This window comes from Callithrix jacchus, chromosome 9 (assembly GCF_049354715.1).
Source record: "Callithrix jacchus isolate 240 chromosome 9, calJac240_pri, whole genome shotgun sequence".
NCBI lineage: Eukaryota > Metazoa > Chordata > Mammalia > Primates > Cebidae > Callithrix > Callithrix jacchus.
This window is the reverse complement of record NC_133510.1, coordinates 23388035-23408373: the sequence shown is the minus strand read 5'-3', so window position 1 is coordinate 23408373 and position 20339 is coordinate 23388035. Positions and strand designations below refer to the sequence as shown.

The window sequence follows — 20339 nt, the reverse complement described above, 5'->3', positions numbered from 1 at the left end:
TGCATTCTGAAGGGCTTCCCTACCTACTGGTCCCTCTCCCTTATATAGGCATTTCCCTCAATATGTCTCTAGCCTATCTGACTCCATCTTGGTGTCTGCCTTTTGAAGGCTCCAAAGTGACACTAGCATGTATGCTTTAAGAATAAATTTGTTAAATGAGAATAATCTTTTTTTTTTTTTTTTTTTTTCCAGATAGGATCTCACTCTGTTACCCAGGATAGAGTACAATGGTACAATCATGGCTCACTGCAGTGTGACTTCCTGGGCTCACATGATCCTGTCACCTCAGCCTCCCAAGTAGCTGGGACCACAAGTATCCACCACCATGCTGGGCTAATTTTTGCATTTCTGGTAGAGACTAGATTTTACCACGTTGCCCAGGCTGGTCTTGAACCCCTGGGCTCAAGTGAGCCACCCACCTTAGCCTCCCAGTGTTGACATGACACCCATGAGACACCGTACCCGACTAGGGTTTTTCAAGCAATCCTCCTGCTTCAGCCTCCTATCTGGTATTATGTCCCACCATACCTGGTTTATTTTTGGATATATACATAATTTTTAGTAGAGATGTGGTTTCACCATGTTGGTCAGGCTGGTCTCGAACTCTTGACCTCAAGTGGTCTACTCACCTGGGCTTCCCAAAGTGCTAGATTTACAGGCGTGGGCCACCATTCCCAGCACCGTGTTTTTTTGTTTGTTTTGTTTTTTCAGAGATATAGAGTCTCAAAATGCCCATACCCCCATTGTGTTTGTCAAGTCGATGCCTGGACCAAAGTGAACTGATAAAGAATGGAGTATACAGAACTGCTGCCAAAAGAACATGTCACACTGCATGCTATCTTATTTCCAGTGCATGGTATCTTTATTTTAGAAAACAGATTGAATCAAACAGATTAGAGTTACTGCTTTCTTGTTCTGTATATTTATATTCTCCACTTGAAAGCACACAGTCAAATCTATCTTCATCCATTCTGTTAGTGAGGGTAAGCAAAAAAGATCCTGGTTACTTCAAAAGAACCTAGGGGGGAAAAACATACAACTTACTTAAATCACAGATGTTAAGTCTCTATAACCTGGATAAAACAAAAAGAAAAGAAAATCAACTAAGATGACAATGAAACATTCTAAATTGATTAGACTACCAAAATCCATAACCAGCTTTGTATTAGCAAAGAATTTGTCTTGGTGAGCTTAGCTAACAAAGTACTCTCTGATTCTGACTTAGAAGACATTTAATGTTCTTACAATTAGAAAATAAAAGCTAAACCCATTACTATTTTATAAGAGCAACCTTATTTCCCAAATTTATTTGACTCTCCTTCAGGACAAACTATTCTAACTCCCTGAAAATTGTTCTCTCTAGTGAGTAAGCAGTCATAAGTTAATTTATAGGTCCATAATGTTTTCCACTTCATTAAGATGCTGACACCAAAACAGCCAAAAAGTTTTTCCTTTTTTTTATCTGCAAGTTTCGTGACTTATTTAAGACACTTTAGTTAGTTTTTTGTTTTTTTGGTAAAGATGATCTCTTGTTTTGTTACCTATCTTCCCATCTTGGCCTCCCAAAATGCTGGGATTACAGGTAAGAGCCACAGTGCCCAGCCTCCCAGGGATTGAATTAAACTGCACTAAAGAAATAACATGTTAAAAGAAAAAAAAAAAAAAAATCAACCCAATTTCAGACACTGAAGATTTGTAACTTAAAAAATATAATCACGAAGATGTCTCTGTACTATTACTCCTTAGCAATCCTATAAAACAGACAATTGTGCTTCATTTTAGTCAGGAAAAACTGTACCAAGAGAAAAACTCTAAAGAAAAAAAATTTCTTGTAGAACACACAAAATAAAATTATTGTGCCAATATGTCCAGACAAACAAAATTCAAGTTAAATGCTTTCTTTGTGTTCTAGGTTAACTTTAGAGAAGTTACAGAAGAAACAATTTTTGGTTCAGATTAAAACTCAAGTTTATCACTTTCTTTCAGTTCTAAAACATTAACATTTCTATACGTTAATCAAAATGACAGTTCTGTCACTTAGGCTTGAGTACAGTGGCGCGAACCTGGCTCACTGCAACCTCTGCTTCCTGGGCTCAAATGATTTTCCGGTTCCAGCCTGCAGAGTAGCTGAGATCACAGGCACACATCACCGTGCCCAGCTAATTTCTATATTTTTAGTAGAGACGAGGTTTTGCCACGTTGGCTAAGGTGATCTTGAACTTCTGGCCTCAAGTGATCTGCCCACCGCGGCCTCCCAAAGTGCTGGGATTACAGGTGTCAGCTACCATGCCTGGCCACTAGTCAAAATTAAGATAAAACTATTTTAAAAATTTTAGACATTTACCATATTAACAGAAGCAGTGTGTTCTTATGTTCCAAACTAATAGTTTTCTTTTTTGTAAAGACAGGGTCTCTCGCTTTGTTACCTATCCTGCCAACTTGGCCTCCCAAAATGCTGGGATTACAGATAAGAACCACAGTGCCCAGCCTCCCAGGGATTGAATTAAACTGCACTAAAGAAATAACATGTTAGGTCAGGCACAGTGCCTCACGCCTATAATCCCAGCACTTTGGGAGGCCAAGGTAGGTGGATCACGAGGTCAAGAGATCGAGACCATCCTGGTTAACATGGTGAAACCCCATCTCTACTAAAAATATGAAAATTAGCTGGACGTGGTAGTGCGCGCCTGTAGTCCCAGCTACTCAGGAGGCTGAGGCAGGAGAATTGCTTGAACCCAGAGCAAAACTCTGTCTCAAAAAAGAAAAAAAAGAAATAACATGTTAAAAAAATGATGTTTTTCAGCACTCAGCCCATTTTTAAAAATAAAGGGCTCCTCTTTTTACATGGTTAAGAAAAAGAAAACTGCACATTTAGACAAAATATCAGTTATTCTAGCATCATGTTACTATACATCCTGTTATTACAAGTAAACACAATCATCTTATTTAATGATCCACTTACCCACTGCTAGCCTAAAAATCTGCAAGGAACAGGAGTTTCAGAATAAAAAGATTATCTTTCTTGTAGATGGATTCATATTCCAGAATAGAAATGGAAGGTAGATGAGGATTAATGGTATACTAGATATAAGGAATCCACTCTTCTCCCTTGACCAGAAGTTAAAGGGAAAACAAAGGCCTTTTCGCATCGTTTTTTAATTCAGCAAGGGATACCTTTTCAGTGTCAAACCCTATAATCACGATGTATTCAAAATTACATGTTTGCTGTATACATCAAATAAATGTACATGCCAAACATGTAAACAATTCTGCATACAAACTATCTGAAACAGTCATCTACAACTTGCCTTAATATCCTTTACTTAAATAGACTCCCCATCTTATCTTAGATAACCACAAGCACAAATACAACTTTCTTTGTGACACTGCAGCTCTCACTGCAGAGCACATGTTCAGTAACTATAGATTTTGAGGATGCATGGTATACAATGCAAAGAGCACTGGACTGACAATTAGGAGACGAGAATCCTAGGCCTGGCTCACTTATCTTGGGCAAGTCACCAACTTCTCTGGACTTTAGTTTCCTTATGTACAAATTCAAGATTATATCAGATGGCTAAACTTTTCAGATTACTCTAACTTCTATGGCAGGGCTCTGCAGGCTGGTAGCTCATTCTGTTATTATAGATATTAACAGGAGTCAGGACTCCCCTTCTTTAATAATTTCTTCCTCTAGATAATACAGTTTTTACCATCTTTAAAAATGGAAAACAATTATCTGTGTGCTACTTTACTAGAATAAAAAACATTCTAAGATGGTCACATATACACCCTAAAAACAGATTTATTCCAGTTACAGTTTAACCCTCATTTATAAGACTAAAACTTGATACTCTCTAATATGAAGGTCTCTAAAAATACTGACAGCTCTGCTCATTTTCTGATTTCATTAGAGACTTTAAAAAACTCAAGGGTCAACTTGAAGTTAAAAGTTGTCGAAATAAGCCAGAGGTGGTGGCTCATGCCTGTAATCCCATCACTTTGGGAGGCTGAGGTAGGTGGATCACTTGAGGCCAGAAGTTCAAGACCAGCCTGGCCAATGTGGCAAAACCCCATCTCCACTAAAATGACAAAAAAAAAAAAAAAAGAAAGAAAAGAAAAGAAAAAATTAGTCAGGTGTGGTGGTATGCACCTGTAATCCTGGCTACTCAGGAGGTCAAGGCAGAAGAATCGCTTGAATGCAAGAGGTGGAGGTTGCAGTGAACTGAGCTCATGCCACTGCACTCTATTCAGTTTGGGTGACAGAGTGAGACCCTGTCTTAAAAAAAAGAGTAAGAACCATATGCCTTTCATTTCTGTCCAAATGATCTTATACAGCTTGGTTTCTAGAAACAATAGATACTACAGTTAAAATAGGTAAGTAGTTGAGAGAATAAACAGGTCTGCATCTTATTATAAATTTAATTGAAATTTATATTCTTTAATTCTAAAGAACTTCCAAGCATCATTTAATTTCTTCTATTCAGTCTAGTCAAATCCTAATAAAGAATGCAAATGAAAAGTGGGGAGAGAGGGAGGAAGAGACAAACATACACACTCTCTTAGGAAAAACAGGCAGGCAGATGAAAAATTGCAACATTGGATAATTAAAATTCAGAACTGAGTGTGAGAGAAAGAAGCTTACAAATACACTCAGGTAAGGGAAAAGCACAAAGACAGGGAGAGACAGAGGAACAGGGGAAAATCCAGCCAGATAATCAAGAGAGAAAGGTAAACGGGCAGGGTGGAACTGATGGCAGAGTGGAACATGGCACAGTGACAAGGAAATGAGTCTTGATCTAGAGACAGCCAGTTGGAAGAGATCACTCCAACCCCAATAATTATTTTCCAATTATATTCTTTCGTTATCTCCCAAAGCTCCCACTAAAAAGGGAAGAGTCTTTTTTTTAAAAAAATTTTTAATTTAATTATTTTGAGATGGAGTTTTTCTCGTCGCCCAGGCTGAAGTGCAGTGACACGATCTTGGCTCACTGCAATGTCTGTCTCCTGGGATCAAGATGTTCTCCTGCCTCATGCTCCTGAGAAGTTGGAATTACAGGTGCCTGCCACCACACTCAGCTAATTTTATATTTTTAGTAGAGATGGGGTTTCGCCATGTTGGCCAGGCTGGTTTTGAACTCCTGACCTCAGGTGATCCACCCACCTCCACTTGCCAAAGTGCTAGGATTACAGGTGTGAGCTACGGTGCCTGGCCAGAACCTTTTGTTTTTATAAAATTCTTAAAAATGCATATTTTATTTCTCTTACAAATTAAAAAAAAAAAAATCAGACTGTCAGTATAATTTTGCCATAATTAAAGTTCACATAGACCAACATACTGAGGAGAAAATCCTAATCTTATATACTATTAGTTATTATTCAAAGTAAAGAATGAGCATGTACCAGTGAGGTTCAATTCAACCTCAGGCAAGAACCTACAGGCATTTATGATTGCACGTCATTGTACATAATCATATAACATATAACATTGTTATCAGACTAAAAACACACGATTAGTTTAAGATAACTTACCATTTAGAGTCAAAATCCAGGAATCTTAATCCTGCTTCCATTTCTGCCCCCCTTGCTTCAGTTGGTATGTCATGCTCTATCCTATGCAGATTTTAAGTCAGTAGCCATCAATCTGAAGAATTCCTTCCTCTGCTGCCACCTACCAGTTTAATTCTCTGCTGCAGCCGAAGGGTATATAGAAAAAATTATTGCTTACTATTTAGATTAAATAGAAAAAATTTTGTTTAACATTTTGTATTTTTGCATATACACCAACTTTTTAATGTTTCTCCAAGACCTTCCCTCCAAAAATCAAAAACAAGAATCCCAATCACAGAAAATCAAACACTGTATGACTAATGTTCATGCTAAACTATGAAAATTTACAAAAAAAGTAAAAAGAAAGGAAGTGGAAAGATTTAGCCACTCAGCAGTTGCCATCTCAAGAAGCCATTTTTTTTTTTGTTTCCTTCTTTACCTACTCCTACAATCTATGAATAAATACCATAACATTTGAAGTAGGCAGTCTACAACTCCTACAAATTTTAAGTTCAGAGACTACCCAAGGAACTGTGGAAGATGCAGCAATGCAGAAGTTTTTTAAAGTAACTCTAGAAACTAAGGGTGTTAGGTGCTTTACCTGCTTGAGTTTTCAATGTTCTGGACTGCTTATTGCCCAAGGCTCTGAATACATTAAAACACGAACACATACGCCACCTACATTTAAAATAGGGTAGCATTTGTATGCCCATATAAGCAGTGGGTATATTTTTTGCAAAAGAGCAATAAATTCATTAAGTCCTCTAAAAAGAACTAACCATAAATGCACATTTCCTCAAACTATACATACATAAAAGAATTAGGGGAAAAAGGGAGACAGAATGACAAATATAATAGCAGTTGTAGAACTGGGGATTAACACAGCATAAATGTCTTCTGTTTGTTAAAATCCTGGGATTCTACTTTGGCTCTGCCACTTTGTTAGGACAAGGTAAAAAAAAAAATCCTGGGATTCATTTCTATTCCCATTCTTTTTGTCATCTAGGTCTACGTTCCAAATTTATTCTTTATTAGCTGTTAAGGGACAGTCTCTGGCAATGAACTACAAATAGCAGTAATGGTTTGTTTTTGTTCCACCCTCCCACTGACTTCATCGAGATAAAAATATGCAGTTTTGCCAACTTTAAAAGAATTAGGAAATAAAACAAACACTGACATAAGCACCAAAGACTAGTTAACAGTGGCGCTGCAGTGACACTGCTTCTACTTTCTCATTCCTTCCCCCAGTCTCAAACCCCACCCTTTGACCTCTGTATATGGGATGAGCCTGAGCAGGAGAGTTGGTGATGTCAGGACTGCGCCGTTCCCACGGATGCTCCTAGAGGCCTGCTGTGCTTCTGGGAACTGAGGCACAGGGATGTCTGTCTGACTGAAACCTAAAACAACAACAGTTCACCCACCCCTCATGTTCCCAAACCCCACAATAGCAGCCAGGTATATATGCTATATAAGGCTCACCTAGTAGGTATGAATATGGTAATATCTAAACGCAAGATCATTCTTAACAAGTCAGTGGTATTCCAACAGGCAGCTGACTGGAGGTTGTTAAACTCTCCATGCCTTATACAATCACATAGTTTGTATATTCTAGTGTTAGTCATTCATATCAGCAAGAGAACAAGGCTCTCCTGAATAAGCCCTTTTTTTTTTTAAGTATCCATCACAAATTCTTTCATGAGCGCAGCTGGGACCCCTTTGTTAGTAAATTCCAATTCAACAGATAAATATCTTTGTCGTAAGATCCTTAAGGGGAATGACTGTTCTTAGAAGAGTCAACTGAAGCATAGAACAGGTTAATCACTGATCACATGTCTTCCTTCAGCTACAGAAATAGCATTCCAAGCCAAGACTTCCTGTTTACTAACTAGTGACTTGCTGGACGTACAGCCTCTTTGGATAGTACGTCTAAAGCCACAGGATGAAATTATGCAGAAGTATATCTTATCTTGAAAAGGTCTTGATTACTCTCACTAAAATTCTACCTATTAGAAAGATGGTAATACCCCAAAATAATAAAAGCTCAGAGCTAAAACTTTAGAAAGGATAGGAGAAAAGAAGAAAGGGTAGGCAGACCGGGGTAAAGACAGCAGAGAGGATAGTTTAGTCTATTACCTAACAGAAAGTCTATTAACATGGACAAGGTATATAGTCCTATCCCTGACAATTTATGTCCTTGGTTAATGTGCTTAGCCATCTTGTACTTCAGAACTGCCCTCCTATCTGTTCGAACCTGTAATTTTGAATGTTTAAACCATGATTTTCTGATCATCTCAAACTGCTCACATCTCCTTGTTAGAACTAGTATCTTAGAACCGCCAAAATGATTACTTCTGAAATCACATTCCTCCTGAAAGAACTAAAATGTTTTGTATTATCTTTGTCTTATTATTCCCTTTCACTTTTGTAATGTCACAGAAAGAGAAGCACTAAGAAAAACAAATGCTTTGTTGGGTTTTTACCATATATATAACCTACAACCTAATTTTACCTTTCAAAGCTCTAGTTTTCCATACCTGTCAACTCCTAATTGATGTCTTTATACTGTGAGCTCACTGTGTATTCGGAACACCAACCCCTGAAAAAGCTTAAGCCAGAGTAGCACAATGGAAGAAACAAATAAACCCAAAACAAAAACAAAGCCAAAAAATTCACACTCTGAAATATTTAATTATAGACATATATTCAAGAAATGGAGTCATCTAAATGGCTAAACAAAATTCCAAGAAAGTCCTGAGTATATCATAACCAAGTCAAACTTTACCCAGAAAAGCTCTTCTTTAACTGTATTATTTGCTAGATATATTTATTTTTAATTGAGAATTATGACAAACCCATGGTTACTTTTTAAAGTACATAAAGAAGGAGAAGTTTTTAAAAAAAGAAAGTTAGCCTAGTGGTGGAAAGAAAGGAGAAAGAGTTAAATTACCTGCAAGCAGGCTCGGTTGTGCCTGAATCCAAACCGGTGCATTTACCATTCATTATACAGCTGCATTATTGGGGGAAGGGGAGTTTAGAAGGGCAATGACCCCGAAAGTTCTCAATACTTCTCACTCATCATCAGGAAGGGGGAAGAAGGAAAGTTTTTTCTCTGGGTATTTTTTTGTTTGTTTGTATTTGTTTTTTTGGCTCCTGAAAAGGCTGGTAAAGAACAGTAACAGTGCAAGCAGTTAGAATATTTCTTTAAAAACAATGTAAAAAAATGCAAAACATTAAGGATTTTCAAAGGCCAAACTTTCGTTAATACAGAAAGAATTTTCACTAGAGTTAGGCAGCCACCCCAAAACAGCATGGCAAAATGGCATTGATATAAAGGAAATAAAATGCCACACAAAAATCCAAAATAAAACTAAAAACATTTCAAATTAAACCTGGAAGACTAGAAGATTCCAACAGCAGATTTCTGTCCACTACTGAAACATTCCAAAATCCAAGCTCCAAGGGTGCCTAAATGTATTTTAAATAAAACTTTGTTTTTTGCTTTTTTTTTTAAGAAGAAAAAAAAAGAAAAGAAAAAGAAAGCAAGCAAGCAGTCAGTGAACCTGGTTATAAATCCTGCAATATATTACATTTTAAAAAATCCTAGTACAACAAAAACAAATCTTAAATAAAATTAAACAAACAAACAAATAAAAACAGTAGCAGCAGAGGTTACCTGTCTGAGCACCTACATTTTCTTAGGAGGGGATCGTGTCTCACCAGCCAAATAGCCCATAAACCTTCTCAAAAAAAGTGAGCCAGGAGAAAAATATAACACAAGATTTGATTTTACAATGTCTCTAAGCCCCCCAGCCCCCAAACTGGGGATTCACTGAATGAAGCAAATTTGCTTCTCCATTGCTTTCTTCTTGAGAAAAAGAGATGATTTTCAAAGTCAATGCCTTCAGTATCTTCTCAAAGTCTGATAATGCGCTTGATGAAAGCCAAGTCTCTTGTTGGTTTTTTCTAATGTTCCAGGGTAGTTTTCTTATTGATAACACATACAGAAAGATTTCAATGTTCATTGGAGAAAAGCCAGCAGAAATTATAGGCACCAAAAAAGAAAAAAACTATTAAAAATTTTAACTAGAATAGTTCATACTTATATGTTTAGATGTATATATATAGTCCAGTTTTCATCATGGGTGACATAAATACAATCAGAAATAATTATTTTTGAAGTACAATTTAGAATTACAATTTTAACAATATACAAAAATTTTACAATTCAGATTTTATCATTACACATATTTGATAAATACATTTTACCTCATAATAAGCAATGAAGATTATACAAGTTATTAAACAATTATGAAAATAAATTTAATTTTCACCTAAATATCTGCTGCTGTTTCCTTAGGGTTCTTCCAGAATGATTTGCTCTTATTCTTTACCTTAATTTTGAAGGAATTCAAGAAGATATCCATGTTTTTAACATCTAAGATAATAACTACTGTTCTTTTCTTTCTAACATGTAAGTGTATAATCCAGAAACTGGTTGCTAAAGCTATGTTTTAATATTATGTGAATGCATAATACATAGTGAATAAAACTAATGAACTAATTTCACATATTTCCTATAATATAGCTGGTTAATTTGGTATAAGTTAAAAGATGGCTTACTACATTTTTCCTGATGCCTTACCCCACCAACACAAACTTGAAATTTTCATCAATAAAGAGGTTGTTTTAAATGCATTAATCTACATATCTGTGATATATAACTATTCAAAGTGTATGTGTTATAATACACATGGCAACCAGATGGTCTCTACATGAACATATGAATGATAATTTAACTAGGCAGTTCTTTCTTCCTCATTTATTTCTCTATAGCAAATAGTATGCATCCTCCACAGTATGGTCATTCAGTGAAAGAAGTACCAAGTATTTCTTTCTGTTAATGAGTCAGAGATACTAATATATGTATGTGAGTCCCCCAATTACCCTGTGCAAGATAAGTTGTTTTAAATGCAATTAGAATATCCTAAGATAAATGACAAACTCCTCTTATGTATCCTTTTCTCTGAGGTGAAATGAGACACTGCACAGATGAATACTATTCTATTCATCAACAATCAACCTTTCACTCAATTTTAATATTATTTAATTCTATGGAAAAAACAAATTTTATTACATTCCTTTTTAAAATAGGGGAAAAACTGTACAGTAAGCATGATCAAACCTCTGTTATAGGTGGTTAATACTGATCTTTTATTATTGCCTCGAAGTCTCTCTAGTAGTGTCCAAGAAATTATGCTTAAGGTCCATCTGATGGAAAATAGCACTGGAGAGGCAAGAAAGGGCTTGGGTAAAAGCTTCAGAGGATTTGTAGGGAGATGGAACTTGCTGTTTAAAAAATTACGTTGGGCTCTGCTGCATCTCCATTTCTTAAGATACCATCCAAACCCATCAGTGGGATTAGTTTTACCCATGTTTTAAAGGCTCAAATTGTATGCAGTTTGGGGGCTTTTATAAATTCTGAAAGTAAAGAAATATAAAGAGTGGACAGTATTGAAGGCTTAAGAGTAGGGCTATAAGAGACTCAATACTACTAAGTCCCCCAACAAAAACATCCAACTCACCCCCAATCCCAACTCCTGTATGTAAAAAGAGAAAATGCATAGCCAGAAGCATTAAAGAAAAGCATGTAGCCTTGAATAAACCATACAATGAACAGTTTAGAAACAAAAGGAAAAAAAACAAAGAACATACATATACACAAAAGGCCTAAAAAGCATCTATTCACCCTATGTTTTAAGGTGAATACCTCTACCCCAGTGGAATCTACTTATGAAAACAACTCATCTGTTTTTTAAAGTCAAAAACTGTTTCCCATCATGCTCCATTTTCTAAATTATCCTTTTTGATTAGTTGATGTAAATAAAAAAGCAAAACACATACACATGCATGCGTGCACACACATACATATATACTCCCTCTAAAATGTGAAAAATGCAAATATGTAACGCTGGCATTAGAAATCACTTCAGCTTTAAACTTAGAACTCATATAGGCTCTTGATTTGCCCCAAAAAGTATTTTTCCTTGTCCTTAAATGCCCAACCACCAAAAGAAAAAGGGAAAAAGTAAAAGGCTTTAAATGTACACATTTCAAGTCTTGTTAACAAAAAAGGTAGCGTTTTCTTCACTTTGGCCATTGTTAAAGATGCAGGCATAGAGCAGGAAATGTTAGACTAGCATGTATTTAAAAAAAAAAAAGCAACATTAACAGAGCACATAAAAGACTAAAACACTAACAAATACAAGTCAATGCACATTTTAAACTAGTGTAATTTTATCTACATTGAATAAATGTTATTTTGTATACCGGACATTGCAATACTGTTCATTTCCATTTCATCATGCAAACATGCCAATTTTGTCATTAAGAAGCCTTTATTAGGTTATATTCACTTTGACCCTCCCACCAAATTAAGGGGGAAAAAACAAAACACAAAAATAAGAAATCCCAGTAAAAGAGCCCCTCAAGATTTCATAAACTATAAACTAAAGCTACTAATAAGGAAATGGCAGAATTTTAAGAGCTATATAATACAAGAATTCCTGTAATTTAGACAGATGTTTTCCTCACTGATGACAAATTTTGCAACACAATGTGAAGTTATGCTACTTGGATATTTGTAGCGAAATCATTTTTTGTACAAAAACAAAAGCAAGGAACCATAAAAATAAAAGTATATGTTCCTCATGGCCTATGAGCATACAAATTTTTTTAGCAATTTAAAAGGGTAACTATGAGAGCCTAACATTTTTCTATATCCCACCTATTCTGCCTCTCTATTTGTAGGAATTGTAAATGAAAGTAACATCTTATTAGCAGAGGTCTCATCTATCTCCCACTGCCTCCAACTAATCCTACTAATTTTCTCTCATCTTCCTGAGCATCCTCCATGAACAGCATTGCAAGTTGGTTTTAAAAATAGTAAAGAAAAAAAGAAAGAAAGGTTTACAAGGGTTTTGTTGGTTAATTACCAGTGGAGTCAGTCCACCAGTAGTTTGATTTCATTGGCTAGCAGCTGGTTCATGTTGAACAGGCCCCCTGGGAGCTTGGTGAGCAGCTCTCGCTCCGTGCTTTCAGGGTCGCTGTCAACAGAGCTGGAACTTGCACTCATGTTGTCAACAGCAGTGCTGGCTGGGGGACCCAGCTCCGGCTCACTAGTCTCACTGGCCGTGGACACCACGGAGAGCAGGGACATACGCCGGGTGAGCCGGCCAGAGGGTAGAAGGGAGGCGGCATAGTCTGCTATGATACCAGCTACATCTAGATTACAAGCCTTATCAAAGGCGATGAAACCTACATTTGCATTGGCCTCACAGACGCAGAAGGAGCCGTCATCTTTCATCAACAGGTCAATGCCACACACGTCCATCCCCAGGATATTAGACACCTGGATAGCTAGCTGCTTCCCTTGTTCACTCAATGAGCACATCATCCCCACACCACCTGGCAAGAGAAACAAGACAGGAAATTAACAAAATCATAAAGTTTTCAATAAAATTAAAGTTGGCCTCCAAGGCTAAGCCTCTCTTCTAAATTAATAGTGAAAACAAAGGTGCTATTCTAGTGTAAAATTCGGACTTCTAAGTCTAGATTTTCCTTCATTAGGAATCCTCTCTCTATCCAGTCTCCCAGGAATTGATGATGTAATAATTTTTCAATATTTTTTCCAAGCCTATCTTACTTGCAAGAATACAGATCAAGTATAAGGAAGTTCAGCATAAATAGAATTCAACTACCTTATAGATGGCAAAAGTATTATTGAATTTTTGATTTATAAAAATAATAAAATTATATAACAGGACCACGGATGAGGTGGAATCTGGGAAGGTGGTGACCTGAACATAGCTCTCTTTCTCTATAGCCCTCACTTCAATGCAGCTGCATTCCTAAGCCAAAAGGCTTCTGTGTCATAAGGTAGCTGGCTGGATGTAAGTGAAGTCTTTGGCCTTGCCGAAAGGAAGCAGAACTTCATTTTCTCACTTGGAGATTAGTTTCACGAAGTTCTGAGCTAAGAATAGGAAAGCAAAGAACTTTAAGAGTGAGGATGACAACATTATGTGAGATTGCCTGTAGCGTTTGACCCCAGAAAAGCGAGAAGTAGCTAGACAGGTGAGGTGGATCCTCCCTACCATTGAGGCTGGAGGAATAAAAGAGTCCAGGAAACAAAAGCCTTCCTTTTAGGTACTTCTATAGAACACTGGCCTGTGAATTAGATTATTCTACTTCACAGCACTTCCAAGACTGAGGCCATGTGGAATACTACAAATAACCCAAGCTGAGTGAGCACTGATGTAAAAATAAAACAATAATAATCCATTTTGACTTTAATGAAAGAAGTAAGAGCTCTTTAAGGAGATTCAAGTTCAGCACAAAAAGACTTTCTGAAGTTAAAACAAAAACATGATAACTAAAAAATACAAGAGAAACTCAGCGTACAGTTGCTTTTGAGAGTTATCTCAGAAAATCAAGTAATATGCAAAGCATAGCTAAAAATGTGAGGTGAAATCATAAAGATAAAAAATTTGGGCTGGGTGCAATGGCTCATGCCTGTAATCCCAGCACTTTGGGAGGCTGAGGCAGGAGGATCACTGGAGGTCAGGAGTTCAAGACCAGCCTGGCCAACATGGTGAAACCTCATCTCTACTAAAAAATACAAACATTAGCCCAGCATGGTGGCACGCGCCTATAGTCCCAGCTACGTAGGAAGCTGAAGCATGAGAATCGTGCCACTGCACTCCAGCCTGTGAGACAGAATGAGACTCCATCTCCAAAAAAAAGAAAGAAAAAGAAAATTAGAGAACAGAATCAGAAAAAAAAAAATATTCCTTAAGAAAGAGAGAAATAGATTGCAGAGAGACAATAAATAATGAAGAAATTTTCCAGAAACTGTATAAGAAAAAAATTTAGTCTGCTGACTAAAACAGCTAACTTTTAAAATCTAGGTCAAACTGACAAGAAAAGACACAGATACATCTACAAAATTCCACTAAAATTTGAGAACTAATAAAAAAATTTACAAAGAATAAATTACCTACAAATGAAAAAAATGAGAGTAGATTTGGACATTAACCTGCAACAATAAAATCTTCAAGGTGGCAGAACTGAAGCTAAACTCTTAGAAAATAAGAATTCTATCTCAGCCCAAATACTATTCTTCTTTCAGGAAGAAAGACATGTGATATTCTGATCTTTATTATATTTTGTTTTTTGTAGATGGTTCCTGGCATATAACTACCACAGCCCTTGTTATATAGTCTTTTGTTATAATGTTGAGGCACTTTAGGCTTTAGAAAATAGAAACTCTCTAACCTTCCCCTGTCCTCCTTTCACCTACCCCACAGCAGTACTCTAATCTTTCATGGCCTTTCTGACTGTGGGTCCTAAGACCACATTCCAGATGAGGACCTGCCCTACACCCTGGAGGAAGGAATGTGGCACAGAGAGGCTAAGAAGAATCTGAACAGACAGGCTTGCTAGGTTTTCCTACTCAGTCTATTAATGTTAGACCATACCCTTCTGGTTCAATTACAAAATGGTTATCAATTATGTCTATCCAGTTGGATATCTAAAAAGACAAGGTTCAGAAAGCTTCTGGATAGCTGGAACACACAGCATGCCTCCACACCCTTTCTCCCGTGCTTCGCCCTATGTATCTCTTCATCTGTATATTCTGTAATATAATTTATAACATACAGATAAACACAAGGTTAAGTGTTCCCTGAGTTCTATAAGCTGCTGTAGCAAATTAATCAAACCTAAGCAGAGGGTCACAGGAACCCTAACTTGAAGCCAGTTGGTCAGAAGTTCTGTAGGCCTGGACTTGCAACTATTGTCTGAAGGGGGTCAGGTGGGGAGTTGGGGATAGTCTTGGAGACTGCGCCCTCAACCTGTGAGATCTGATGGCAACTCCAAATAGAGAAATCCCCTACACGTGGTGAAGTAAGTCTTCTGTGTGAACTGTTGTTGAATGGGAGAATAGAAAAAGCACTTTGAATGTATTTTTTATATTAATCGAATATGTGAGAATATCTGTGACTCTGATAGCCCACCAGGGAAAATAATCAAGAAATGATACTAACATACTAGTAAATGGCTAAAAACAGAGATCTCAAGATACGGGAAAATGAATATGAGGAGTAAACCATGGTGAGTACTTTGCAATATGGGCATAATTAATTTTAAGTAGATAAAGGAAGACTGACTGGTAATGGATACAGGGGTATATAAGGGTTCATGAAACAGAAGAGACATAGTAAAACAAATTCCAATATAGACTTGAACTAAAACTATTAGATAATTTCAGCAAAAATGGAATGTAAGGCCAATGAGATTAGGGATTTTTGCCTGTTTTGTTCACTGCTGTATATAAAATACTGCTGCAACAGGACAGGCACAGTGGTTCATGCCTGTAATCCCACCACTTTGGGAGGCTGAGGTGAGCGGATCACCTGAGGTCAGGAGTTTGAGACCAGCCTGGCCAACAGGGTGAAACCCCATCTCTACTAAAAATACCAAAATTAGTTGAGTGTGGTGATGGGTGCCTGCAGTCCCAGCTATGTGGGAGGTTGAGGCAGGAGAATCACTTGAACCCGGGAGGTGGAGGTTGCAGTGAGCTGAGATCGTGCCACTGCCACAAAAAACTCCGTCTCAGAAAAAAAAAATTACTCTTACAACATTACTTGACACTTAGAAGGTACTCAAAACTATTTATTCAATAAATGAATAAATCAAGAAGGAAGAGTAAGAAGGAAATGAAATTGTTTTAATATTCCCATTGGCAGGGAGAGGGAACAAGTAACACCAGGGGAAAGTGAAGGTATTCTAAAGACTTCATCATCATTATGACGACACAGTGAAGTAGTAGAGAAAACATCAAGGAAAATTATATTCTCAAATAACAGTAGAGAATGTGTCTGGTTATGAGCCTAAGAAAATAGAAGGTAAGCATTAATGGAATGCAAAACCCCAGCTGATCTCCCAAATTAACTGGGTTTGGTGGCAGGAGTGAAAATAGAATGGCACCTTACAAACCAGCAAAAATTAGAAAAGAAAAAAAGAAGGAACAATTTGATTAAATAATAAACACAAAATAAGATGGAAGGAATAAAATGAAGTATATTAGTAATTATACAAAAAATGACCAAATCTTCCATTAAAAGATGGAAACTAGTCCAATTTGAATAAAAAACAGAACTTAGCTATACACTACTTGTAGCAAACTTCGGCAAAATACACTTTACTTCACAGTCTTATTTCTCTTGACAAGAGTATACATCCATCTATATGCATTGTTCCTTTGTTAAATATTAATATTAAACAATCATGCTGGCCACACACCAAAAAAAACCTTAATGAAATTTAAAAAAATATTATAGGCCACATTCTCGGACAATACTAATAATAATACAAGAAAATCAGGAGGTAATGGTAAAGGTAGCCAAAAGTTAAAGAAATCACAAAGAAAAATGAGAACCATCTGTAAATACAAAAGAAAAATGCTTTGTATTAATACCTTCCAACGCTGGGAAAGTTCTCCAGAGGAATATGTTTAACATGAAATGCCTTTATTTTGAAACAAGAAACTAAGTGCTCTAGCGAAGGAAACTAGGAACAGAGATATAATGAAAATAAAAAGTAAAATGAATACCACAGAAAGAGATTTTTTAAAAAAAAAATACAAAAGCTCTTTTGATAACAGAAAGCAGAGATTAAAAGCAGCATATGTAAATACCTCACGAAACTCTTTGGCAAAAAATTGGAAACGCAAAAGAAATGGATGATTTTCTAAGCAAACAATAAACTTCCAAAACCCACCCAAGAAGTGGCAAACTTTAACAGGGCAATTATTACAGAAAGGTTTCAGAAGGTGATAAAAGCTATTACTGCACAAGGAACTAGGACAAGAAAGGTTCATAGCTCAGTTTTATTTAGCTATCCTTTATTCCAATGTTACTTTACCAACATAGAATGCCGTAGGAAAAGACTGAAAACTCCCCAATACATTCAATAAAACCAGCATAACCTTAATATCAAATGTAATAAAGTTTTTTAAAAATAATATGGGTCGATCTTACTCATAAAAATAGATAAATTTTTTTTTTTTTGGAGATGGAGTCTCCCTGTGTCACCCAGGCTGGAGTGCAATGGCACAATTTTGGCTCACTGCAACCTCCACCTCCCAGGTTCAAGCAATTCTCCTGCCTCAGCCTCCTGAGTAGCTGGCACTACAGGCATGTGCCATGCCCGGCTAATTTTTGTATTTTTAGTAGAGACGGGGTTTCACCACGTTGGCCAGTCTGGTCTCAAACTCTTGACCTCAGGTGATCCATCTACCTTGTCCTCCCAAAGTGCTGGGATTACAGGAGTATGCCACCGTGACTGGCCTTAGATGAAAATATTCTAAAAAGAATATGAAGAAAAAATCAGTAATTTTTGAAAGAACAATAAGCTATCCAAATAAGGTTTATTCTAAAAACGCAAAGGATAATTAAGAAAAAAAATTATTATTTTTTGAGACATGGTCTGGCTCCATTACCAGGCATAAGCCACTGCGCCCAGCCAAAAATAATTATTTTTAATCTAAAATGCATCAATATAATCCATTACACCAAAAAACTAAAGGTCTTGTTAGGACAGGTAAATAAAACTGAGCTATAAACCTGTCTGGCCCTAAATTAAAGATGCCATCTAAAATCTGAAAACCCTCCTAAAAACTCTAATCGAGTCTCTAATGGAATCAATCTCCTTAAATACAGTATCTCAAATAACAAAACATTAAACCTATTTCAGTGGAAATCAGAAACTAGACAGAAATCACTGCAATCCTTACTGCTTAACACTATACTGGAGGTTCTAAAGCTGGGGAGAATTTGGAAATTGTATGGTGGCATTTCTGGTTGTTTGAGATTTGGAGTGGACATTCTGGCATTTAAATCATTGGTCAGAAATGCTATCCAAAAGACAAAACTGCCTAATTTAAAAGTGAGCGAATATAATGAAAAGCAATACATATAAAAGTAAATACAAATGACCAAATAAACTATGAAAAGATTCTCTCATCGTTCATAGTGAAAAAATACAAATTAAACTAGCCATAAGATAGCATTTAATTCTCATCTGATTGGGAAAAAAATTGCAAGTTGAAGTGCAAAAAGTTATGGGCTTTTTAAAAGGTAATCTGGTTATTTATTTAGAGACAGAGTCTTGCTCTGTTGCCCAGGCTGCAGCGCAGTGGCAAGATCTTGGCTTACTGTAACGACCACCTCCTGGTTCAAGAGATTCTCCTGCCTCGGCCTCCTGAGTAGCTGGGATTACAGGAGCTCACCACCATGCCCGGCTAATTTTCGTATTTTTAGTAGAGACAGGGTTTCACATGTTGCTGGCTGGTCTCAAACTCCTGACCTCAAGTGATCCTCCCACCTCAGCCTCCCAAAATACTGGAATTACAGCATGAGCCACCGTGCATGGCCATAAAATTTTTTAAATGTGTTATTATTTTGTTCCAGCAATTCCAACCTTGATGAGACTTATCAAGACAAAAGCACCAGTATATGAAACAAAGCATATTCACAAGGATGTTTACAGTATTATTGCTCACAATAGTAAAACACTGAACATAAATTGCAATTCAATTCTGACAAACAAGGTAGAGGGGCTCTTGTTCTATTAGACATCTCCACATAGTACCAAAGGAATAAAGACTGGTATTCATACAGAAAAAGCAGAATACAATAAACTAAGGAACGTTGCAATGCACATGTGTAAATTCAATACATTACAAATTAGTAATAAACAGACTATTCAGTAAATAGTGTTTGGACAACCAGTTATTCATTTTGAAAAAAGAAAACAGGATCTCTTTCATCATGTTCAACAGCAAAATCAATTTCAGGTAGATTAAAGTCCTAAACATGGTAAGCAAAACTTTTAGAAGACTGTATTCAAGAACTAAATATGACCAAAGAGTAGAAAAGAATTTCACTTTAAAAATAGTAGAGAATATAAAGACAGAGATGAATATGCTTGACATTAAAAGTGAAAATTCCTGTCTATCAAAATCTATAATCAAAAAAAAAAAAAAGAAAGAAATATCACAGACTGGGATGAAAACACTGTACTCAGAATTCATAAAACTGAAAAAATAATTTGAAGTGAGATTACATAAATTCGGCCAGGTGCAGTGGCTCACACCTATAATCCTTGCACTCTGGAAGGCTGAGATGGATCACTTGAGGCCAAGAGTTCAAAACTAGCCTGGGCAACACAGCAAGACCTCATCTTTATAAAAAATAAAATAGGCCAGCCGCAGTGGCTCATGCCTGTAATCCCAGCACTTTGGGAGGCCGAGGCAAGTGGATCACAAGGTCAGGAGTTCAAGACCAGACTGGCCAACATGAGGAAACCCCATCTCTACTAAAAAATACAAAAATTAGCTTAGCATGGTGGCTTGTGCCTGTAATCCCAGCAACTTGGAAGGCTGAAGTAGAACTGCTTAAACCGGGACCCTGGAGGTATAGGTTGCAGTGAGCCGAGATCGTGCCACTGCACTCCAGCCTGGGATACAGAGCGAGACTCCAAATCAAAAAAAATAAATAAGTAAAATAAAATATTTGCTGGGTGTGGTGGCTCACGCCTGTAATCCTAGCACTTTGGGATGCCAAGGCAGATGGATCATGAGGTTAGGAGTTTGAGGCCAGCCTGACCAACATGGTGAAACCCTGTTTCTACTAAAAATACAAAAATTAGCCAGGTGTGGTGACGTGTGCCTG

At 36.8% G+C, this 20339-nt stretch overlaps 1 protein-coding gene across 46 annotated transcripts in view; it reads right to left on the bottom strand.

The window, feature by feature from the left end:
- Positions 1 to 840: 840 nt before the first annotated feature.
- The window catches only part of RIMKLB (ribosomal modification protein rimK like family member B), a 103292-nt gene continuing 83793 nt past the window's right edge, over positions 841 to 20339 (bottom strand). For 16 of the 46 annotated variants that reach the window (XM_078338751.1, XM_078338756.1, XM_078338745.1 and 13 more), the window contains 5 exons: positions 8498 to 13014; positions 6152 to 6228; positions 5533 to 5690; positions 2963 to 3108; positions 841 to 1018 (listed from right to left, as the gene is read on the bottom strand). In XM_078338751.1, coding sequence (XP_078194877.1) covers positions 12551 to 13014 — 464 coding nt within the window. In that variant the 3' untranslated portion in view covers positions 841 to 1018; positions 2963 to 3108; positions 5533 to 5690; positions 6152 to 6228; positions 8498 to 12550. The remainder of the gene's footprint in view (positions 1019 to 2962; positions 3109 to 5532; positions 5691 to 6151; positions 6229 to 8497; positions 13015 to 20339) is intronic. The other 30 variants (XM_078338764.1, XM_078338771.1, XM_078338762.1 and 27 more) reach the window with 9 other exon arrangements.